Raw genomic sequence first — 18222 nt, 5'->3', positions numbered from 1 at the left:
CGGCAGGACTGGGTTTGGAAACACTATGGGGTTACAGCAGTAGCCCTTAAAAAACACGAGATACACAAAGCCCACCGGCCAGGTCCAAATATGCTCAAGAAACATCAGGACAATAGACAGTTAAAGCTATCACAACTGATTAAACTGTTTCAGCTCCATGAACAAAAACATACATGACTTTTACATGACCTGTATAAAGCCATTTAAAGGAATGTTCAACCTTTACAACCTACTTTATGTTCTGTAATCGTCAAGCCCCATACAGGAGTCTCTAGGAAACTTCCCATCTAAGAAACTGGGAAATGTCTTAATATCCAGTTAAGCCCAAACTGCAATTATTTTTAGCTATCAGACAATTCTTGTCCAGCAAAGTAGGGCAAAAATATACATGCAGATATGCAACATATCACATTATTCTCCCCTCACTAGCTTACTTTAGAGTTATAAGCCCTACTTCAAATGCAAAGAGATTCTGCTGTTCCTTTTAGGAGACGTGGCTACACGTGTCCTTTCTTCTCTCCCTCAAATAGACTTTACATCCGCCAAGAAAAACAACCATTCTAACGTATTTTTCTTTTTTGTATGAAAGATGTCTGGACAAAGTCAGAGACAGGAAAGTAGGACAGAAAAGAACTTACAAGTCCAAGGAAAGGAAGAGAAAAACTAAGAAAAGCTATGCATGCAGTGCCATGCCTGAGAATAACCACAAAAGCCTTTTCTCTTTCTCCCTTTCTGAGACAGAAGGCACATCCTCTCCACATCACACTACAAGCTCAGTGACTTACCAGCTTCGGCATTTATAGGCCTAGAGCTCAGTTTCGAGTAATTCCCTGAGTGCTCAAATGCTGTCAGCTTCTTAACCCTGAAATTTAGGATTAGACTCCTCTTCTTGAGTATTGCATTCGCTCAGAATCCCGTGCACAAAATGCCTCTTCTCTGGAGTTACATTATCAGACACCAAACTGGCTCTGATTTCAGCGCTGAGTATGTAAAGAAGGAAAAAAGCGTGATGCTGGACTCAATTAGCTGTTTTCTCCTCACTGATTGATTCCCCCGGTTACTCGCGAGCTGCATAACTTGCAAGAAAGGCATAAGTCATCAGCTCTAAGCAAATCTTCTATTCACCACAAGGAAAAAGGGAGTGTTGTACATGGCAAACAATCCCTGTTTTCACTGACGAAGGCTTGCTGACCTCTTGCTGGCCTCCAGTTCCTTAATTACTGTCTATGGAATTTCAGTTAAAGAAAAAAAATACAGAGAATCTCTGCAAAGCCAGGACGATGACTGACCCTCAAACGCGACCACGAGAGTGGAGGCTGTGTCTGTCGGAAATATAACTTGAGCCGCTTACCGGGCTCTTTAGATTTTCCCTTTTAAATTCTTTTCACTAAAAGCCCCCCTGACAATTTCCCTTTATAAGGGGCTAATTTGACAGAAAAATAAACCTGCTTTCATGTTTTTTAAATTAGCAAAATTAAATACTTTTTTTCCCTCGGTTTGCAGTGCTATAAAAAAGAACATTGCTAAGAATTGGAAAAGCAAATGATGTTTAATTCAGAAATCTCAGACTGGTCTAGAATTAGCCACGTCGTGGCTTTCTGAAGGACTGTAGCATGAGTTCCAACTGCTCCTCCTAGGCTGGGCTCAAGTCTCCCTTCCTAAGAAACAGATTCTGAGATGCTCAAGTAAATTACAGTCAAGCATACCTAATCCCAGACCTCAGAACAGAATTTGGGCAACTCTTCCTAGAACACAAGAAAACACAGGCCAAAATCTCTGCTAATTAGGAGCAGGGCTATCCAGTGACGGGAAGCACTAGCAAAGGCACACTGCAAAAGCACCCTTTTTAAAACCAAGAGAAGATTCCTCATACTCAGAACAATGCCTTCAATGGCCAGTTAATCTGGGATTACACCAGATTAATCACACGGTAAAATTATAGCAAGTCTAAATATCTACTTCCTTTGATGACTGGCTAATTTTAAGGAGCCATCTAGCCAAATATCATTCAATTTTCTCCGTCTCTGTACTAACAACTGTGCAGCTTCTCTGTTCTGTAGAAGTCATGTAAGCTACATTCTGGCATGCTGTAGCTGGGTTCTTGCCCTTGAATTACTTCAGCCCCAAAACTCCAATGTAAAATCCCTCAGAAAATTCTAAGCTTTGGATAAAACCAACTGGTGTTCTCCAATTTCAATAACATAGCGGCCCACATCAAGTGAAACATGACAGCGACTTCCTTGAAACGTATCCCAGATTCTCTTAAAGTTCATGGCCACGAGTGCAACTGATCTAAGTTTTGGGCTTTCAACTTGAGTTTAGAAGGTTTTATGTTTCACTAGGAAAGTTACAAAAACCTCTAATCCTTAGAGAGGCTGTTGATAGAAAGGTGTGTGAAATTCTGATGTGATAATCTGCATCATGTTCTGAAAAAAAAAGGTCCCCAAAATTTTTATGGAAATTGCAAGAGGTAAAAAAGATTTCTGCCACTTAACAAAATTAACTGAAGAGCACGAATTGCAAGGACTACATAAGTCAAAAACACATAGTGTCAGGCTCCCCAGGTAAACTGAATGGAACACAAGTCCGTGTCTGAGTTTGGTCTGTGGTTTACTTACAAGGAAATCAAAGGAGAGTCCAACAGCTACTTTGGTGAAAGATATATTATTACACGTTAGCTAGTGACGACACTGCTTGCTGAAATTAGTGGGAAATATTTGTCATAAGTAATGAGAGCACAAAAATTTAATTCTCCCTGGAGGTCTGTCATGATACTAGAATAGCTGCTTAGGCAAATTCCTAGATGTTAACTGTTTCCAGGTTTTAGCTAAATAATTTTGCAAAGCACATTGCTGACGTTTGCATCTGTAAGCCAGATACATTTCCTCACGGCGAACTGTTTCTCTCACTGATGAGAATAATGAATTTTAACCACATTACAACTGCACTCATGTACTCCTCATTGTAGGTGTATGTAGCAGAATGAAGCTCTGTTACGTTACTTCATATCATTTACATTACAGCATTTCTTTCTAAATCTCTTGCAGACTCTCCTACCCACAGGAAAGTGAGTGTCTACCACGTTTTGTGTTTTGGCAAGGGTGAGATGGCCTGGGGAGAATCCCTACTCTTTAGTGTAGACTGTATTACTAACGAATGGAGGACATCACTGGTCCAGTAACCTCTGAGCATTTCAGAAAACCAGCTGCAGAAGGACAATGCATGAAAGTACAGTGAAACTTGCTTCAGAGATTGTTTAGGAGAAAAAAACCAATGAGAACCCTTTAGCAAAGGGTATGGTAACTCAAATTACATTATAGTAGCATTTTTGAACAATCAAAACTATTAACACTACCGTTCTAACTGGGAGAAGTCAACACCAGCAGCGGGGAGGAATGGGGGGGCAAGTGGTAAATGACAGGAGCGCAATTAAAATCTTCTATTGTACCACAATAAAGATTATTCAGTCTGAGTCTGCCAAATAGGATAGTGAAACACATGGCTTTTGAGATTCCTAATTCTCCAACTGAGCAAGGCTTTGTTCCAATTTAATAGGCTTGGTTTCTGAAAAGATGGAGGCAGGCAAACCACATTATGGATTACAGCATCTCCTGCTGGCTGATGTATGCAGTGAGAACAGTCACACGAAAAAGCTGTAAACCACGGTCTTCCACCCTCTGTGCAATATGCAGAGAAGTTAGGAAGCTCCCCAGATGCCAAAAGGTATAAAAGACAAAGGTGTCAGAATATGTATTCAACTGACCTGCCTTCCACCTCCCACCCACCCAAAATATGTGGCCAAACATTTTAGGGTAAAGCCAGGCAATAGGACTTGTCTGCATGTAGTCCAAACAGAAGTGGTTATGAATACACTTAATCACACTCACTGCCTGTGCACTAATGCAAGCTCTCTTCTCAGTCATGATAGTGGTAAGATTTTTCTTAGAGACGTTACTAGAGGGTAATTATATTCAGTCTTCACATGCATAGGAGCAACTCCTGCTGGCAGAGAACAGGAGGTGAACTTGGACAAAGTTACTGCCAATTGTTCTGCCATAACCCTGTCCTGATATTATTTAGCACCACCAGCTAAACAGACACATACCTAGCTAAATCCTATTTGATGACAAGTTGGCAGAACTTCCATGGCAAGCAATACTTAGAGAAGTTTTACAATTTCATTTCTAAATAAATGCATTTCTTCTTCAAATTCTAAAATGTTCTAGAAAAAACATCAGGTCAAATAGGTTAGAAGAAAACCAAAACAACACAACCAACACCATACAATGTTTTTTCAAAACAATGTATAAACACAGCTGTGATCTCCCACTCTGTGCAGCACTGACCTAACTTCAAACTTTGTGTTGTGTCCTGGAAACTGCAACGAGGATTTGTTTCTCTCATGAAGGCTTCTGTGTTACTACACCCATGGGAAACCCTGCTGCTGCTAGGCACAGACAGAGATGGGGGGAAGATCATAACAAAAGATGCAGCCATTCTTCTACTACTAGATTCCAATGAGAGGCACTGGACACCTCCCAGCTGAGATCATTGGAAAATGAGGACAGCTAGTGACTCCCAGGGCAGGTCCCCACGATAGCTGTACAGTGGGAGACTTCTACATCTTGAATCTGTGTCTTATTATTGGCTCTTTCTTCATCATGACTATTAATAGCTGCTGACGATATTACAGAAACTTGGATATGAATAATAAGTATACCATCCAATATAATGAGGGACATCGGGGCCTTTCAGGAGATCTTTACACAAATTGGGTCACTAGACTCTTCAGAGCAAGGATGAATGCTCTGCATTCATTCACAGCCATACTCAGTGTCAGCTTCCCTTTGCTTCTTCAAAGAGCATACATGGCCTGGAGGCGGCAACAAGATCTCCAAGAACTGAAACACAGAAACATCCTCTTCCATCCTTAGGCCTTTCAAGGAATTAACTGACTTACGAAAACTGGTAGATCCTCTGATAACAGCAAAAACAGGCCTAACAGTGCATAGCTTTCAAAATGCTAGAAGTATCAATGTTGTCACAGTTTCAACACTACTGTTCAAATTACGAAATCTAGATCCTACCCTAGTCTCTCCATTCATACCTAACTGGTTCTCAGCATTCACTGACTTCTACATTAGCTCTAAAAGATTAAAGTGAAGGATTTTTTCATACTGATTGTAATATAGTCCTATATTATTAGCATTAATAATGTTAACAAATGATTAAGTCATTCAAGCATCCATCAGCACAAAAAATAAAAATCAATTTAAAAATTGCTGTTTAGAAAACATCAGCAATCTGAATCACTGAAATACAGCATAACCCTGAATAATAAGGATTTGCTGTAGTTACACCTAGATTTACTCTGTGGCAATTGCTGCTATAAAAGTTATATTGCAATTATTTCTTTTCTTCCTACTCTTGCACTTACCAAACAATACAGCATAACTTGTGATTCAGAGGTAACTGTGTCAGACTTGGTCTTTTATTAGAGTTAGTTTTGTGCCACAAATTAAGTAGGTGCATAGGTAGTACAATCCTGATTCAACAGCTACAGCATGTCGCCAACTCAAATGAATAAGACCCAAACACCATTCTTGTCCGTTATTCTGCTCTTCACAATGGTAGTAGATACAAAACCAACACTGAATACTCTTTCAGCCCCATTTAATGACTTGGTGAATAAAAATGTCCTTGGGAAATACCACAAAAAACAGGAACAAAAGACTATTTTGGCTTATCTAGGCCTGTCTCTGTGCAGACTTGATTTGCTGCCTTCTACTACAACATGGATCAATAGCAGATGGGAAAGAGCAAAAAACGCGACTGGAGATTTTCCTGAGCAATGGCCTCGCTGTAGGAGACCTGCACTTCTAGTCTCCTGTTTAGCAGAACTGTTGTCACTCACTCCAGAGAAAACAAATAGGGTGCAAATTTCCTAATGGTAGGGGTGCCAAGCTAGCAGTCCTGGGTGAAGAGGTTTTCAGAGGACAGGTGGAAGAGCACTACTCCTTTCCTCTCTTCCACCCGTGGGCTATATTCCTAGAGGAAGATTTTTATAATTTCTTTTTCTAAATTCTAATATCTCTCTTCTGAGGTTGACATGGCAGTACGTAGCAGGGAGTGGGGTTCAGAGGCTCTCACTGTGGCACTCCTCAAATGAAAGCATGTTACGCTACCTGGACGCCTGCGCTAATGAGCTCTGATCATTATTTGATGATCAAAACTGCAGCACAAAAGACCAGTGAGACCAACAAAACAGTTCAGTCCAGGGATAATTACAACTTTATTAACTCACATCTACAGAAGCTGTCAGCAAAGTTAATTAGTGGTTTGTTTCAGCGACAGCATATGTATGATACACACACTTCTGTCACAGTCTTCCTCCTCTGCTTCCCCCACTCCCGTGGTAAGTATGATGACTGGTACCAATTAACAGTCTTTCAGCAGAGCGCACAGAAAGGATTTATATGGGTTTCTCCTAACACTGCTTCATCCTCCAAGCAGAGCTCTGGAGATACAGCAACTCTTCCAGGCTTGTGCTTTAGATGGACGGAGAGCTTCCGAGCCCAAAGGTTATCAAATGTGCTCATATCTTTAAGAAGCATAAAAGGCACCTCAGTAAATGGAAAGAAAACGATAGTTTTCAAAACCTCTTTCCCTCGACTTTCTTACTCCTGAGGACAAGTAGGGCCTTATCTAAAATCCAGAATGAGATTCAGTTGTAATCTAAACCTGCTTTACATGTCACACTGGCAAAAGGCAAGGTAATCTTACCTATGGCTACTGTGAGCAGCCTTCACTTCAACAGAGATGGAAATAAAAATGCAAAAATCAATTTGTTAAAAATGATGAGGTGTTTCAGACTTAAGATATCTGACTAAGAAGAAAAACAATTTCAACTGCATTTCCACATTAGTAAATTAATAATACACATAACTTTGTTGCAAAGCAAAGGGATTGTAGTAGTGAGGTTCCACTGCTCTGAAGTGGCAGAGAATTAAGTCAACAACTGGCTTGGCAAAGCTTTTGTTTGTTTGTTTCTTATGAGAAAACAAACAGGACAAAGAATTAATAGCACAGAAATGACATCAGGCTGCTTCCCTGTGGATGCTGAGATGACCCTTCAATCCTTTGTTCATCTTTAGGAAAGAATATGAAATGAAAGCTTCCATTCCCTGGTAATTTAAAAGAGGAGGCGTCGAGAAAAAGAATCTTTAAATCCTAAAAGTCAGTTCAGTGTCAACACCAGCCATATTAGTCATAAACACGTGAAGCTAAAAAATGGATTTTTTTCTTTTTTCTTTTTCTTTTTTTTCTTTTTTTTAAACAGAATTAGAAACAACAATTATATTTGCCCACTAGATGCTATCTCACAGGTGGTTGCTCTTATGCTATGTGCAGGCCCGACTTGAAAGTATAGAGAGCGATCACCAGATGTTCTGTCCCCATTTCTAGATTCTCCAAATGCTTAGTAACTACCTTTTTTTTTCTTCTTGGAACGCTGCTCTAGTGGCAGAGCTAGACCATAAAAACATAATGACCCATCCTCACAAGTCCTCCTAACTACCAGTGGGTTTCTCTGCCTGGGAAGAACTGGGAAAAAAACAATAAAAAGCAAAGCAATTATACTAGAGTTTTGATCTCTCTTAAATACCCAAGGCTGTTGAACACGTGCACAGCAAGTAAAGTAGAAATTATGTTTTTCCCAGTTCCCTCAATCTGCAAGTATCGTGCAATTCATTTGTATCATTTGCGTTCACAAAATTCTGACAAAATGACCAAGTACGATCACAATGTTCCGCTAAAAACTGCCTAGTAACAGCTTGGCCATGAGACATAAAAAACAGAGATCAGAAAAAATGCCAGCAGAATCAGAAGAGTCATTGCCCAAGGAGTTTTAATTCAAACCAGAAACTTCAATTTCAGTGACTCATATTTTAAATTACTTTCTGAGGCTAGAAGGCAGTGGGCTATCTAACAGAAGGTTTCTAATATATGGAAAAACATCTTCCCTTCATGGCCTCTATAAAATGAGTATGGTAGTTCCCGGTTTCCAAGTTCACAGAATACAAATCACACAGATGGCACTGAAATTCAACCAATTTGGCAAAGGAAGGGCTTGAACACAGAATCATCTCCGAGTCTTTCAAAAGCTGGTCATTTCAGATTAATAGATACGTCCTTTGGCATAACAGCCTGTGTGAACATATGCCCTATCTCTAGATATATCTGATACTTTGCTTGGTTTCCTCCCCCTGCCATGTCAATTACAGCCCAGAGTCCTTCACCCCAGTTAACCATAGTTGCTTTTAGGTCCACTAAGAAAGAAGCCAAGCTGATATTTGTTCTAACACAAACTTTCATTTCTGCACATGAACTGTTCTTCCCATGAAAGCAAGTAGTTTCACAGTTTCTGTTAAATGCAACCAGGATAAGAAAAACAAAACAAAACAAAAAACCAGCAGATAGGGCGGAGGTATTTAGAGCAATAGATCAGAGATCCCTCAAAGAAGTCAGCAGGAAGATGGTTCAAATCCTCTTGGCTCAAAGAGTAAAAACAGCTTACAAAGATAATTTTAGAGAAAAGGTGCCAAGTCATCCCATTAGGAGCAAATACTGAGTCACGTTTGGTTCTCAGAGGTATACACAGCTCTCAGTAAATTCAACATAAACATAAACCATTATCAGAAGATTTAAGAGAGAAACTCAGAATCCCTCTGAGATTTTACCGAAGTAAATGAGAGTTTCATGGCTTTAATGCTCTAGGCATCTTAGCCAAAGGCCTTAAGAGGGGACAGTCCAGGCTATAAATACCAATGAAGAAAATAACAAGACAGCTTTCACCTGGCTAGACAGCCAGTGCAAGATAATCAAGATCCTTCCTTCCACGTTCTTTGCACATTTCTGAAATAGCAGATCAGAGCAGAAAGAAACATCAGCCCCCTCCGTTCCCATCTAACTGAAGACGGGCTTTATTTTTATTATTTTTTTAATACAAATAAGAAAATCTTTCTCCACCACAAAATATTTTAAACATCTCATAAAATGATACAGCATTCCTCCTTCCATTTAGGGAGAATAATCTAATTCTGCTGCAGTTAGCAGGAAATTCCATTGACAATAAAATAAATAAATCAATCAATGGGCTCAAGAGTCTATGATTCAATTATATGGGTTACAAAGAGCTTGGGCTTGACAGCCGAATGTGTTCTTCTGTTTGATTTATTTGTGAACTTTCAATTAGAGAAATGAAGTGGAATAAATTACTCAGTGAAAATGAAGATATTTAGAAGGAAAAATTAATTAATTCAGTATGGCATGACACAAAGACTGTCTGGTGCCCATAAAGCAAGAGAAGCTGCACAGCTCAGAAGTAAAAAATAAGGCAGGAAAGCTGAGTCTCACTACTTATGGATCTGGCAAGAGCTGCAAACTCAAAGGCAGAGCTAGAATTGCTTGAAAGCAGCAAGAACCTAGGACTTAGCGAGACCCTCAACTAAGACACATCAATAAGGGGTAGGAAGGAATGAGAAACTCTGGTGATTCACAGTAACTGAGAAGTAAAACGAAACAATTTTCCCTGGACAATCTAAAAAAGGAAAAAAAAAAAAAAGGAAAAAAAAGGAAAAAATCCAAAAGACCCCTTCCTGCACATTAAAAAAAAAAAAGAGAAATTATATAAAAATTCTGTTTAAGTCTACAACAACAGATCCTGAAGATTTAAAATCCCCATTAAAGATTTTATGTAAATAGAATGTAGCATCTTGAGATCAAATGATAAATTTGCTATTAAGAAAATCACCAGGTAAATTAGGATACTCGAAATGAAAAGACTCAAATATTAAATGATATAGGGGAGCTATATCGTAAGGACAGGTACTTACATTACAATTGGAAGACCCATCAAATGTTGAGTAAGAACCATCAGGCCAGTCTGTAGCATCTACAGTACTTGATTGCCTGTGCTGGGACTCATACTCCTTCAGCTGAAATTTGAAAAGACAGGGAGCCCATTTTCCAGTGCGAAGCAGCTATCAATCTTCATTAAAATAGCAAGAGTTAATGTCCTTTCATTTTTCTCCCAGTAACATTGTGAAACTGGAAAAATCAGAACCTTTGCATTGCCTGCCTCATTTGTTTAAAATAAACTCATTTATTTCACAATCAGAAGTTTTAATGATGAGATTTATTTTTTAAAAGGAAGTAATCTGCAAGCACTCAATCTGGTTGAACTGTAATTGGCAAAACATACATCATACACCCCCATGTCAGAGGCATAGTTTAAACTGGACAGGCTACATCACAGTAGGCTATCAATTTCCTTCAAAAAGAAAGTGAGGACTAGGAGAAATCTTTTGTAATTTCACAACGAGGGACTATTTTTACCATTTTCCAATTGAAGTCTCAATACATACAACTAATCCTACCGGAGGAACTGATGATTTAAAAATAAAATTGCTGCTAGCAGCTCAGACCACTAGAGGGAAACAGTGCCAGTGCATACAGTGAACAGTAAAGATCAGGTGGAACACTCCTCCCACAGAATCTTTAACAGCAGAAATCCCAGTAATACCAGTAATACTCTTTGGTAAGTTTAAAATTGTGGTGTTTTTTGTTTCTTTTTTCTTTTTTTTTGGTGATATGATTCCCAGCAAAGCAATATTTTTCTCATACAATGGCATAACTTTATCTTCTTGATAGCCTATTTCAAAGACATACGGTATCACTACAGAGAATTCACTCGAGTGACAATTTGCAATCCAGCTCATGTTTTATGAACCTCAGCTGCCCATACAGAATGCCCTGTGCTCAATCTGGGTATTTTGCACAAGGGGACTAAGTTAAGACAGGAGTAGAAACGTTAGCATTGACTTTTGACTCCTGAATAGTTAAAATCTCAGCACAATTGTTGCAAAACCACAATAATTTACAGTTAATTGTGTTTCATCAAAATTCAGATTTTGTAAAGATACACTTGTGCCAGCCACTGTATTTTATCAAAAATTACATCTGTTTTTATTTTAATGTCAAATGCCAAAAAAGGCTGACTACGTTTTCCTGAAGTCTAAAACAAAACACCCCCTTTTTGTCTAAAACAAAAGCAGAATAAACTTCAGCCTCAAAAAGTTTTAACTGCTGAAAATGGAAGCATTCATTCAAACTGCCCTTCAGCCATTAGCAGCAGGGAAATAACAAGAAATGCATGTATTTTGAAGAAAATAAGGCAAGCACAGTAAAATGTGAAGCATTCTTTTCAGTATTTAAACAAATCTACGAACATGCATCATAAGTGCGGGCTAGTACAGGTGGCATTCAACTCCCTTAGCTTTAGACAGCTGCAATGAAAATGTCTGTACTTGAGCTTTTCCTTGATTGGCACCCTTTACTGCCAGAGGAGAGAAGTAAATGCTTTAGGACTTGATTCATTTGCCATACATTAGGCATCTATTTTTGGCTAGGCTGAATTTCACTATTCCCATCAGCAAGGGAATTACTATCTAATTTATGCTACCTATTGAGATAGGACAAACAGGCAGTTTTTACCCACTTCTATGTTTTATAAGCAGCCAGAAACTCCAAACTGGTGTATCTCACATCATAATACATGTTTTTTCAGGAAAAATAAAATGTGTACTTATCATACCCTAGCAAGTGCTTCCTCAATAGTGATCATCTTCTCTTTCACCATCATCATCAGCTGGATCCGTTCCTCATCGCTCATCGTAATCTCACTGGCCACATACCCCACATCCTCTCCTGCAGAAAAAGGCACAGAGATAAAAAAGCACGTGTAAGAGCTCAGGCAGAAAATGGAATATATTGTATTTTACACAGGCCTCTGAAATCAGGTCACCACATGGATCCGGCTGGCCAGAACAGACTCTCCCCAGAGTAGTCTCATAGTATGATTTGAGAGAACTGAATGATTTGTAAATAACTAAACAAGAATAGGAAGTAAATTAGGACTAGAAAACCAAAGCCTACTTTGACACTGAAATCGAGACAGTATGAGAAAGAGAAATAAAACATAACTGAAATTACATAATTATTGACCCTGAAGAATGAAAAGAGAAAGCGCTCACGGGAGGAAAGTCCAGAACTCAGCCCTGAGGAATACTGTGTTCAGCTAAAAGAGTGGATGGGAAGATCTTCTAGGAATGATGTCTGGGCCTTATCAGCTCTCTGGGCAGATTAGCCATGTCTCTCAGACTGCAGACTGGCACCCCCTGTCCAGTTATCTAACTGGCTATGAGTAGGCATAGAGTGCTGCACATGCTTTGCCTCCAACCTCCAGGACTTCATCTTCTGGTTTAAACTTCTCATGTCAGCACAGGCAGAATATGCCTTGAGAGCCAACAAGGATCTACACTTCACTGAGCGTAAATGTGACCTTTTCAACCTCATAAGCAGGTTCACATCATTTTTCACAATCCATTTGAACACAGTCATAGAAATGTAGGGAAGCATCTGTTTGCAGCAGAAGGATACAACAGATACGCATGGGGAAACAGAAATTTTATTTATGAAGAAAAATACTTAAAGCAATGCACAGCTGCATCTTTTGGAGAACCAGAGAAAGAGATCTGACAGTTTAAGTGGAATCAATCCCACATTTTCACTATTCACCGGACACACTTTTACTACTCCTTCTTGTAGTGTCTTTTCCTGAAATGAGAGTCTGGATTAAAGCCTAAAGCAAACAGGTCAACATAGCCAAGTGCCAAAAAAAGCTTTTCTCTCATCAAGTCAGAAGAGAAAGCACCTCGTTCATTTTCATGTTATTCATAACTACCCATTAATTGCATCATTTTGTGTATGTGCCATCACTGGCAATCAGGACTGAAGGTGTTCCAACTTCCAGATCCACAGGTCTGTGACTCTCACGCTGTCGCAAAGGAGATTTAATCCTTATAATAAATAATAATATAATTATATTCTACACAGATTGGTCCAAAAATCCTTAAAAAAGGTTTACCTTTTGAAGTCTGCCTCATCAATCCTTTCTGGTTCTTTCGGAAATTTTGCCAAAAAAACTTATTTTTCTTTTTCCAGTCTGCTTTCCCTAAAAGGAAATTAGGGAGGGGGAAAGAAGGGAGGGGAAGAAGAATTTCAGAACGAAACCTAAGTTAGTAAGCATCACAGAAGTTTTCAAGTTATATTTTCTAAGTCAAAAACAAGAATAAAAATATTAAAATCTTCTGTTTTTCTTGATTTATTTTGTACTAGAACTATGCTGATGCAGCCATTTCAAAGAAATGTACATATTCTTCTACAGTTGCCAATGCTACAGATGACTGAGATAAGCCACTAACTTACATATTTTGAATTATAAACAGAAAATATTTTACATTCATTTTGATATCTGTTATAGTCTCCAGTCTGTTGATAACGTCAAGTTTGGAAGTGTTTTTGAAGCATTTTGTTGGTTTATTCACTTCAGCTGAACCCCAGTTATGCAGCCTAAGCCACAAGACAGATAACGAATTCTCTAAGATACGTTTGCATATCTATACAGAAAACAAACACTTCACATATATAAAAACACACATGCACATACTGCTACTCAGCATGAGAAATCTCTTGAGACCATCAGCTACATCTGATTCTTGCTCCATCGATGCCTTGATTGTACAAGGCTGGGAATACATGTCCATTAATATCAGCTCTGCATATTGCTCGATGACCCAGAAGTGAATTATTTATTCTAGAAAGAAGATTCGAAACAAGGGAGGGCATATGACTGTGCTCTGTTGAATCAATCAGGGCACATGCTATGAAGTTCATGCCATCTGCAAGAGAACATACTGCGCCTGATCTGGCAGAAATGCTACTGATACAGAACTACTTCAACCCTCTGCTGTTTTTGAAAAATGCAGATGAACACTTTATTTTGTGCCATTGAATTTCAGCATATGACTATGGTAATTTGGATCTCGTCCTTGAAGCTCCAGAGTTGAGTTTATTAAAACTCTGAGGCACAGCTTTATTTCAGACTGTGAGGATACTACCGTGGAAAAAAAAATAAAAAGAAACTACTCCCCTGCTTCAATTTTCCTAATAAATAAAGTAAGGTGTAATATAAAATAACCTATCTAGAATTTTATCAGCTCAACTGATGTGTCTGTGTAGCAATCTGATCTATTTATGGTAAGTTAGAAAAAAGTGAAAGAACAGAAAACAAATTGTTATTTAAGAACGCAAAATGTTTCAGAAACAAAGGATAAGACTTCAGCATGACATGCACAACAGTAACCAAAAAACAGTTGTTTACTGGTGGTGATGGTAACTTTTGGAATACAAACAGATAGGCTAGTAGTGAGCTAATATTAAAGAATCTGAAAGCAATATAAGGAACCAAAAAGCTGTGTAATTATCAGAAGACTATGCTGGCTGAGCAGTGTCCGAGATCACAGACACCCTCAGCATCCCACTTTTAAAGCTCCTTGGACTTGCCCTCCCCCCCATCCTAAATGCTGCTGACTTCTGCTGGCATTGTGTTTACTCAGCTCTTCACATCCTCGCGCAAGCAAAACTGAAAACCTGCTTAAGAATTCAATTGAAGTATCAGATAAAATGAAATATACTGACCTACAGAGCCTTCTTCCGAACTTGATTTATGAATGGAGAGCCTAGAACACAAAAGAGAAATGGACTTATTGATGCAGACCTCTCACGTTTCATGGGAGCTGTCTGATTACAGTAAATTATAGTTTCCAAACAATACATCATGGGCTATTTTCTCTTCCCCTTTCTTCCAAATGCTGCAAGTTGGAGACAAAAACTAAACTCACTGGTCTGACCACAGTATCTGAGTTCCCCTTTGAAAGCTCAGAAACAAACCTTTTATGACCAGAACAGAGAAATACAATACTGACAGAAACCTACAGTTAAGCCAAAAGCATCTAGGAATCCCTCAAAAAAATTCTTTTCATATACTTCCCTGCCTTTCATTGGTTTCCTTAAAGCTGTGGCACTGGGATGCTCTATTTGTTTAGTTTTATAACAGTTTTTGGCTCGTCTTTCAATTGAAAATGTTTTATAAACATGCATTCATCAAATTTCAGAAAGCCAACATGAGGAGGACAAGAGGAGCAATTTAACAGGGTGAGGAAAGGTCGTCTTATCAAGTGTAGATAGGAAACTATCTGTGCGCTTTTCCACCCCTTTATGTGCCCTTACTCAAAGGCTAGTTAAGAGAGACTTGTTTTAACAGAACATAAGCTTTACAAATAACCCAGTAAAATAGTACGTCACTCTTTCGTTCTCACTCTTCATGCTCACTGAACCAGTTTTCCATACTGGATTCCTATTCAGTACCGATGGGTCACTGCAGGTTCTCTGATGAGACATCACTCCCTCTTCAGGTTTTTGTGTTTGTTTTTTGTTTTGTCTACGTTAATGGAGCTAATAGAAATTACCAAATCTTGTGAAATTCTTTGAAGCCTTCTTATGGGAATCTCTATCCAAGCTGAGCCAGGCCAGTGAAATGACTCTTGCAGCTTTAATGACTTTGCTTGGGCCTTCAACTGCAAAGCATTACGGCACTATTTTTGCCAAGAGCTCTGCCCTGTGACATGACAATGCCCTATTGTGCTGTGACTGTACTGTGTCCATGCAAAATAAAAACACATAGACCTCAGCATACCAAGAAGACCTCAAGCCAAATCATTTCGTAAATGAGGCCATTTAATACATACATGTCATATGCTAGTTGCTGTCCATTGCGTTTGAACAGGCTCCTTGCATTCGCCTAGACTCCCAGAAGAGGGCAATGAAGAGTTTTTGATAAACTCAATAAATCTCTTGAAGGAAAATTTCTGTTTAAACCAGTTGAGAGTTTAAAAGATGTAGGCAATTACTGGCCAAGGTTTTGTAAGCATGAAAAACACACTCATCAATTTGAAAAGACATCATTGGAGGGGAAATGAGACGGTATGAAGTTTCAATTTGATTTAGAAATTCATCTGGGCAAAGAGGGTTTGGCACAGTGAAGCTCTGAAATCTAACCTCTTTCAGCCTTGGGCTAATTACAAGTTTAATCCAGCACAAACTACAAATCAGTTGAAACAGCCAAACTTCAGATTTGGAGTATATCAGGTGGAAGAAGACATTTAGTGTCTTCCTTGATACCAAAGTTTACCCTTAAAGGGGAAAATTCTATGATATAGGTGTATACAATCCCATACTTTCTGGGAAAATATTCAGTGTCAAAATTAACATATTTTCCACAGGACCAAACTTACATTATGAAATTTAAAGGTAAAGTTGCTAGTGATAGATTTCTAAATAAAGGAAAACCAGATTAGAAGTATATATAGACTTTTATAAGGATACAACAAAGTAAAAAGAAAGTCAACTTCTGTTGGAAATGACAGGACTAATTCAGTACACATTTCGTACCTGAGCACAGATTTCACTCATCAAGTAAACAGCCACATTATTTATCATAAATGAATTTGGTATCCACAAATTGCACCAAATCACCATCCCTGGAAAATGAAATTTCTTTGCTGTCAGAACTTAGTCTCCCTAGTGACATCGGCCTCAAAGCACAGAGGCAGTATCTTGCACTCTTCAGCCTCTAAATCCATTTTATTTCTTTTCTTCTCTTCCACCATTGCCAGCAGTGCTAGTAAGCAGCAGCTGTAGTGGCAATGTTTGTGATGTAAACAACTGGTCCCTGGAAATTAGTCTGACACCACTAACTTGTTCCATTCAGGCTTCCAAAGAAGGGGGACAGCAATAGGAGCAAACTCGTGATGCTCCTGAGCTAGAAAGAGTGAGGAGATGAGTAGGATCCATAGCAAGCAGTCTACCTTCTCTTTTACAGCTGATTTAGGTAGCATACTGCATTTCATCAGAGGATGCAAATCCCAATTATCATTTCATGCATTCCCTAAGGAGGAAATATGCCATGTCTGAGCTGACCTTGAAAATGCTAAGAGCTAGTATTAAAGGACAGAAACGCCAACAAAATCTACCACATAGAGCCTGACAAAGCATTTGCTTTTTACTTCTATCAGACAACTCTGATGCTTAAGAATTCTCAGTGAAATCAATCAAATGCTTTACTTCCTAGATGACTAGTGAAAAATTCCATAGTGCCTCTGAGTTGCTTTATGTTTGATTTGTCAATTACACTCCCTTACTCTGTTAAATCCGCAGCTCCTCTGTGAACGTGCGCCGAAAGTGATTTGTGTTCTTCCATTCATAGACTGATAACTTGTGCTGAAAGTTAATGATGCAGTGACACTTGGCAGAAGTTTCAGCACTGCGTGCCTGAAAGGGAGCCAAATGCCATTACTCCACTGTGGAGGCCTTCATTTTTGTTGTGGTCTGATGTACAACTTCATTAGCAAGCTTTCACATGAAACATACACTGTCACAGCATATAGCAGGAGAAATGTATGGGCAACATTCAGACAGAAAGGAGGACAAAAGATTTATGACCAGAGGGAAGGAGTACTTTTGTATCTGCCCAGAATCTCTGGAAATGAGCTTCAGAATGGGTCAAAAATATAATCCATTAATCTCACAAACTCAAAACCATCTTCTAGGCCTTTATTTAGGGCCTCTTGTAGCCACACTGCTGAAAGAAACAAACAAAAAAAAGTAGCACAATAGAGCATCTAAAAATTGAACTGCTTTGGGGAATAACAAGATACTACTGCACTGCTGTCTCAGAGAGATGATAGATTTCCGTGGAGCTGAGTAAATTACAACAGAACACTCTCAAAATCTGGTAGCAAAAGCAGCAGTGGATAACCCAGGCCCAGAAATTAGATGATTAGAAAGACTGGCTTAACAGAAATGTATTGGCATTCAATGCCAAAACGTGTAAACACATGAAAAAGACTGACTGAAAAGCCAGTATTTCAAATGCTGGAGGTTTGCCAACTGCAAATGACAGAGTACCTGGAGATAGCAGCTGAAGAAGATGACAGAAATAAAAGCCTACACTTTAATCCTAAAAGGCAGAAGGATGGGAAATTCCAGTGGCAATAATGACTAATGAACATGTATAGGAATAGCCTGTATGACTGTAGTTACTTGCGTTCAGAAAAATGAATTCAAGTCAGAAGAGTTAAAGAGAAAAGCTGTTAGAATAGTCAGGGAGCTGAACACTTTGTCTAACCAGAGAAGGCTAGAAAAATTTTGCCTGTTCAGTAAAATCGAAAGCTGCAAGATTAATTTATCGCCTATTAATAAAAC

The 18222-nt window shown here is 38.8% G+C and overlaps 1 protein-coding gene across 11 annotated transcripts in view; it reads right to left on the bottom strand.

The window, feature by feature from the left end:
• Window positions 1-18222, bottom strand: part of SASH1 (SAM and SH3 domain containing 1) — a 531322-nt gene that overhangs the window by 38630 nt on the left and 474470 nt on the right. For 6 of the 11 annotated variants that reach the window (XM_025149369.3, XM_025149372.3, XM_040698180.2 and 3 more), the window contains 4 exons: window positions 14599-14639; window positions 12986-13072; window positions 11654-11766; window positions 9894-9995 (listed from right to left, as the gene is read on the bottom strand). In XM_025149369.3, coding sequence (XP_025005137.2) covers window positions 9894-9995; window positions 11654-11766; window positions 12986-13072; window positions 14599-14639 — 343 coding nt within the window. Of the gene's footprint in view, window positions 1-785; window positions 8799-9893; window positions 9996-11653; window positions 11767-12985; window positions 13073-14598; window positions 14640-18222 lie in introns of those variants that run through there. The other 5 variants (XM_025149370.3, XM_046939108.1, XM_025149375.3 and 2 more) reach the window with 3 other exon arrangements.

This window comes from Gallus gallus, chromosome 3 (assembly GCF_016699485.2).
Source record: "Gallus gallus isolate bGalGal1 chromosome 3, bGalGal1.mat.broiler.GRCg7b, whole genome shotgun sequence".
Classification (NCBI taxonomy): Eukaryota; Metazoa; Chordata; class Aves; order Galliformes; family Phasianidae; genus Gallus; species Gallus gallus.
The sequence above is the reverse complement of the archived record's forward strand: the minus strand, read 5'-3'. Positions and strand labels throughout refer to the sequence as shown.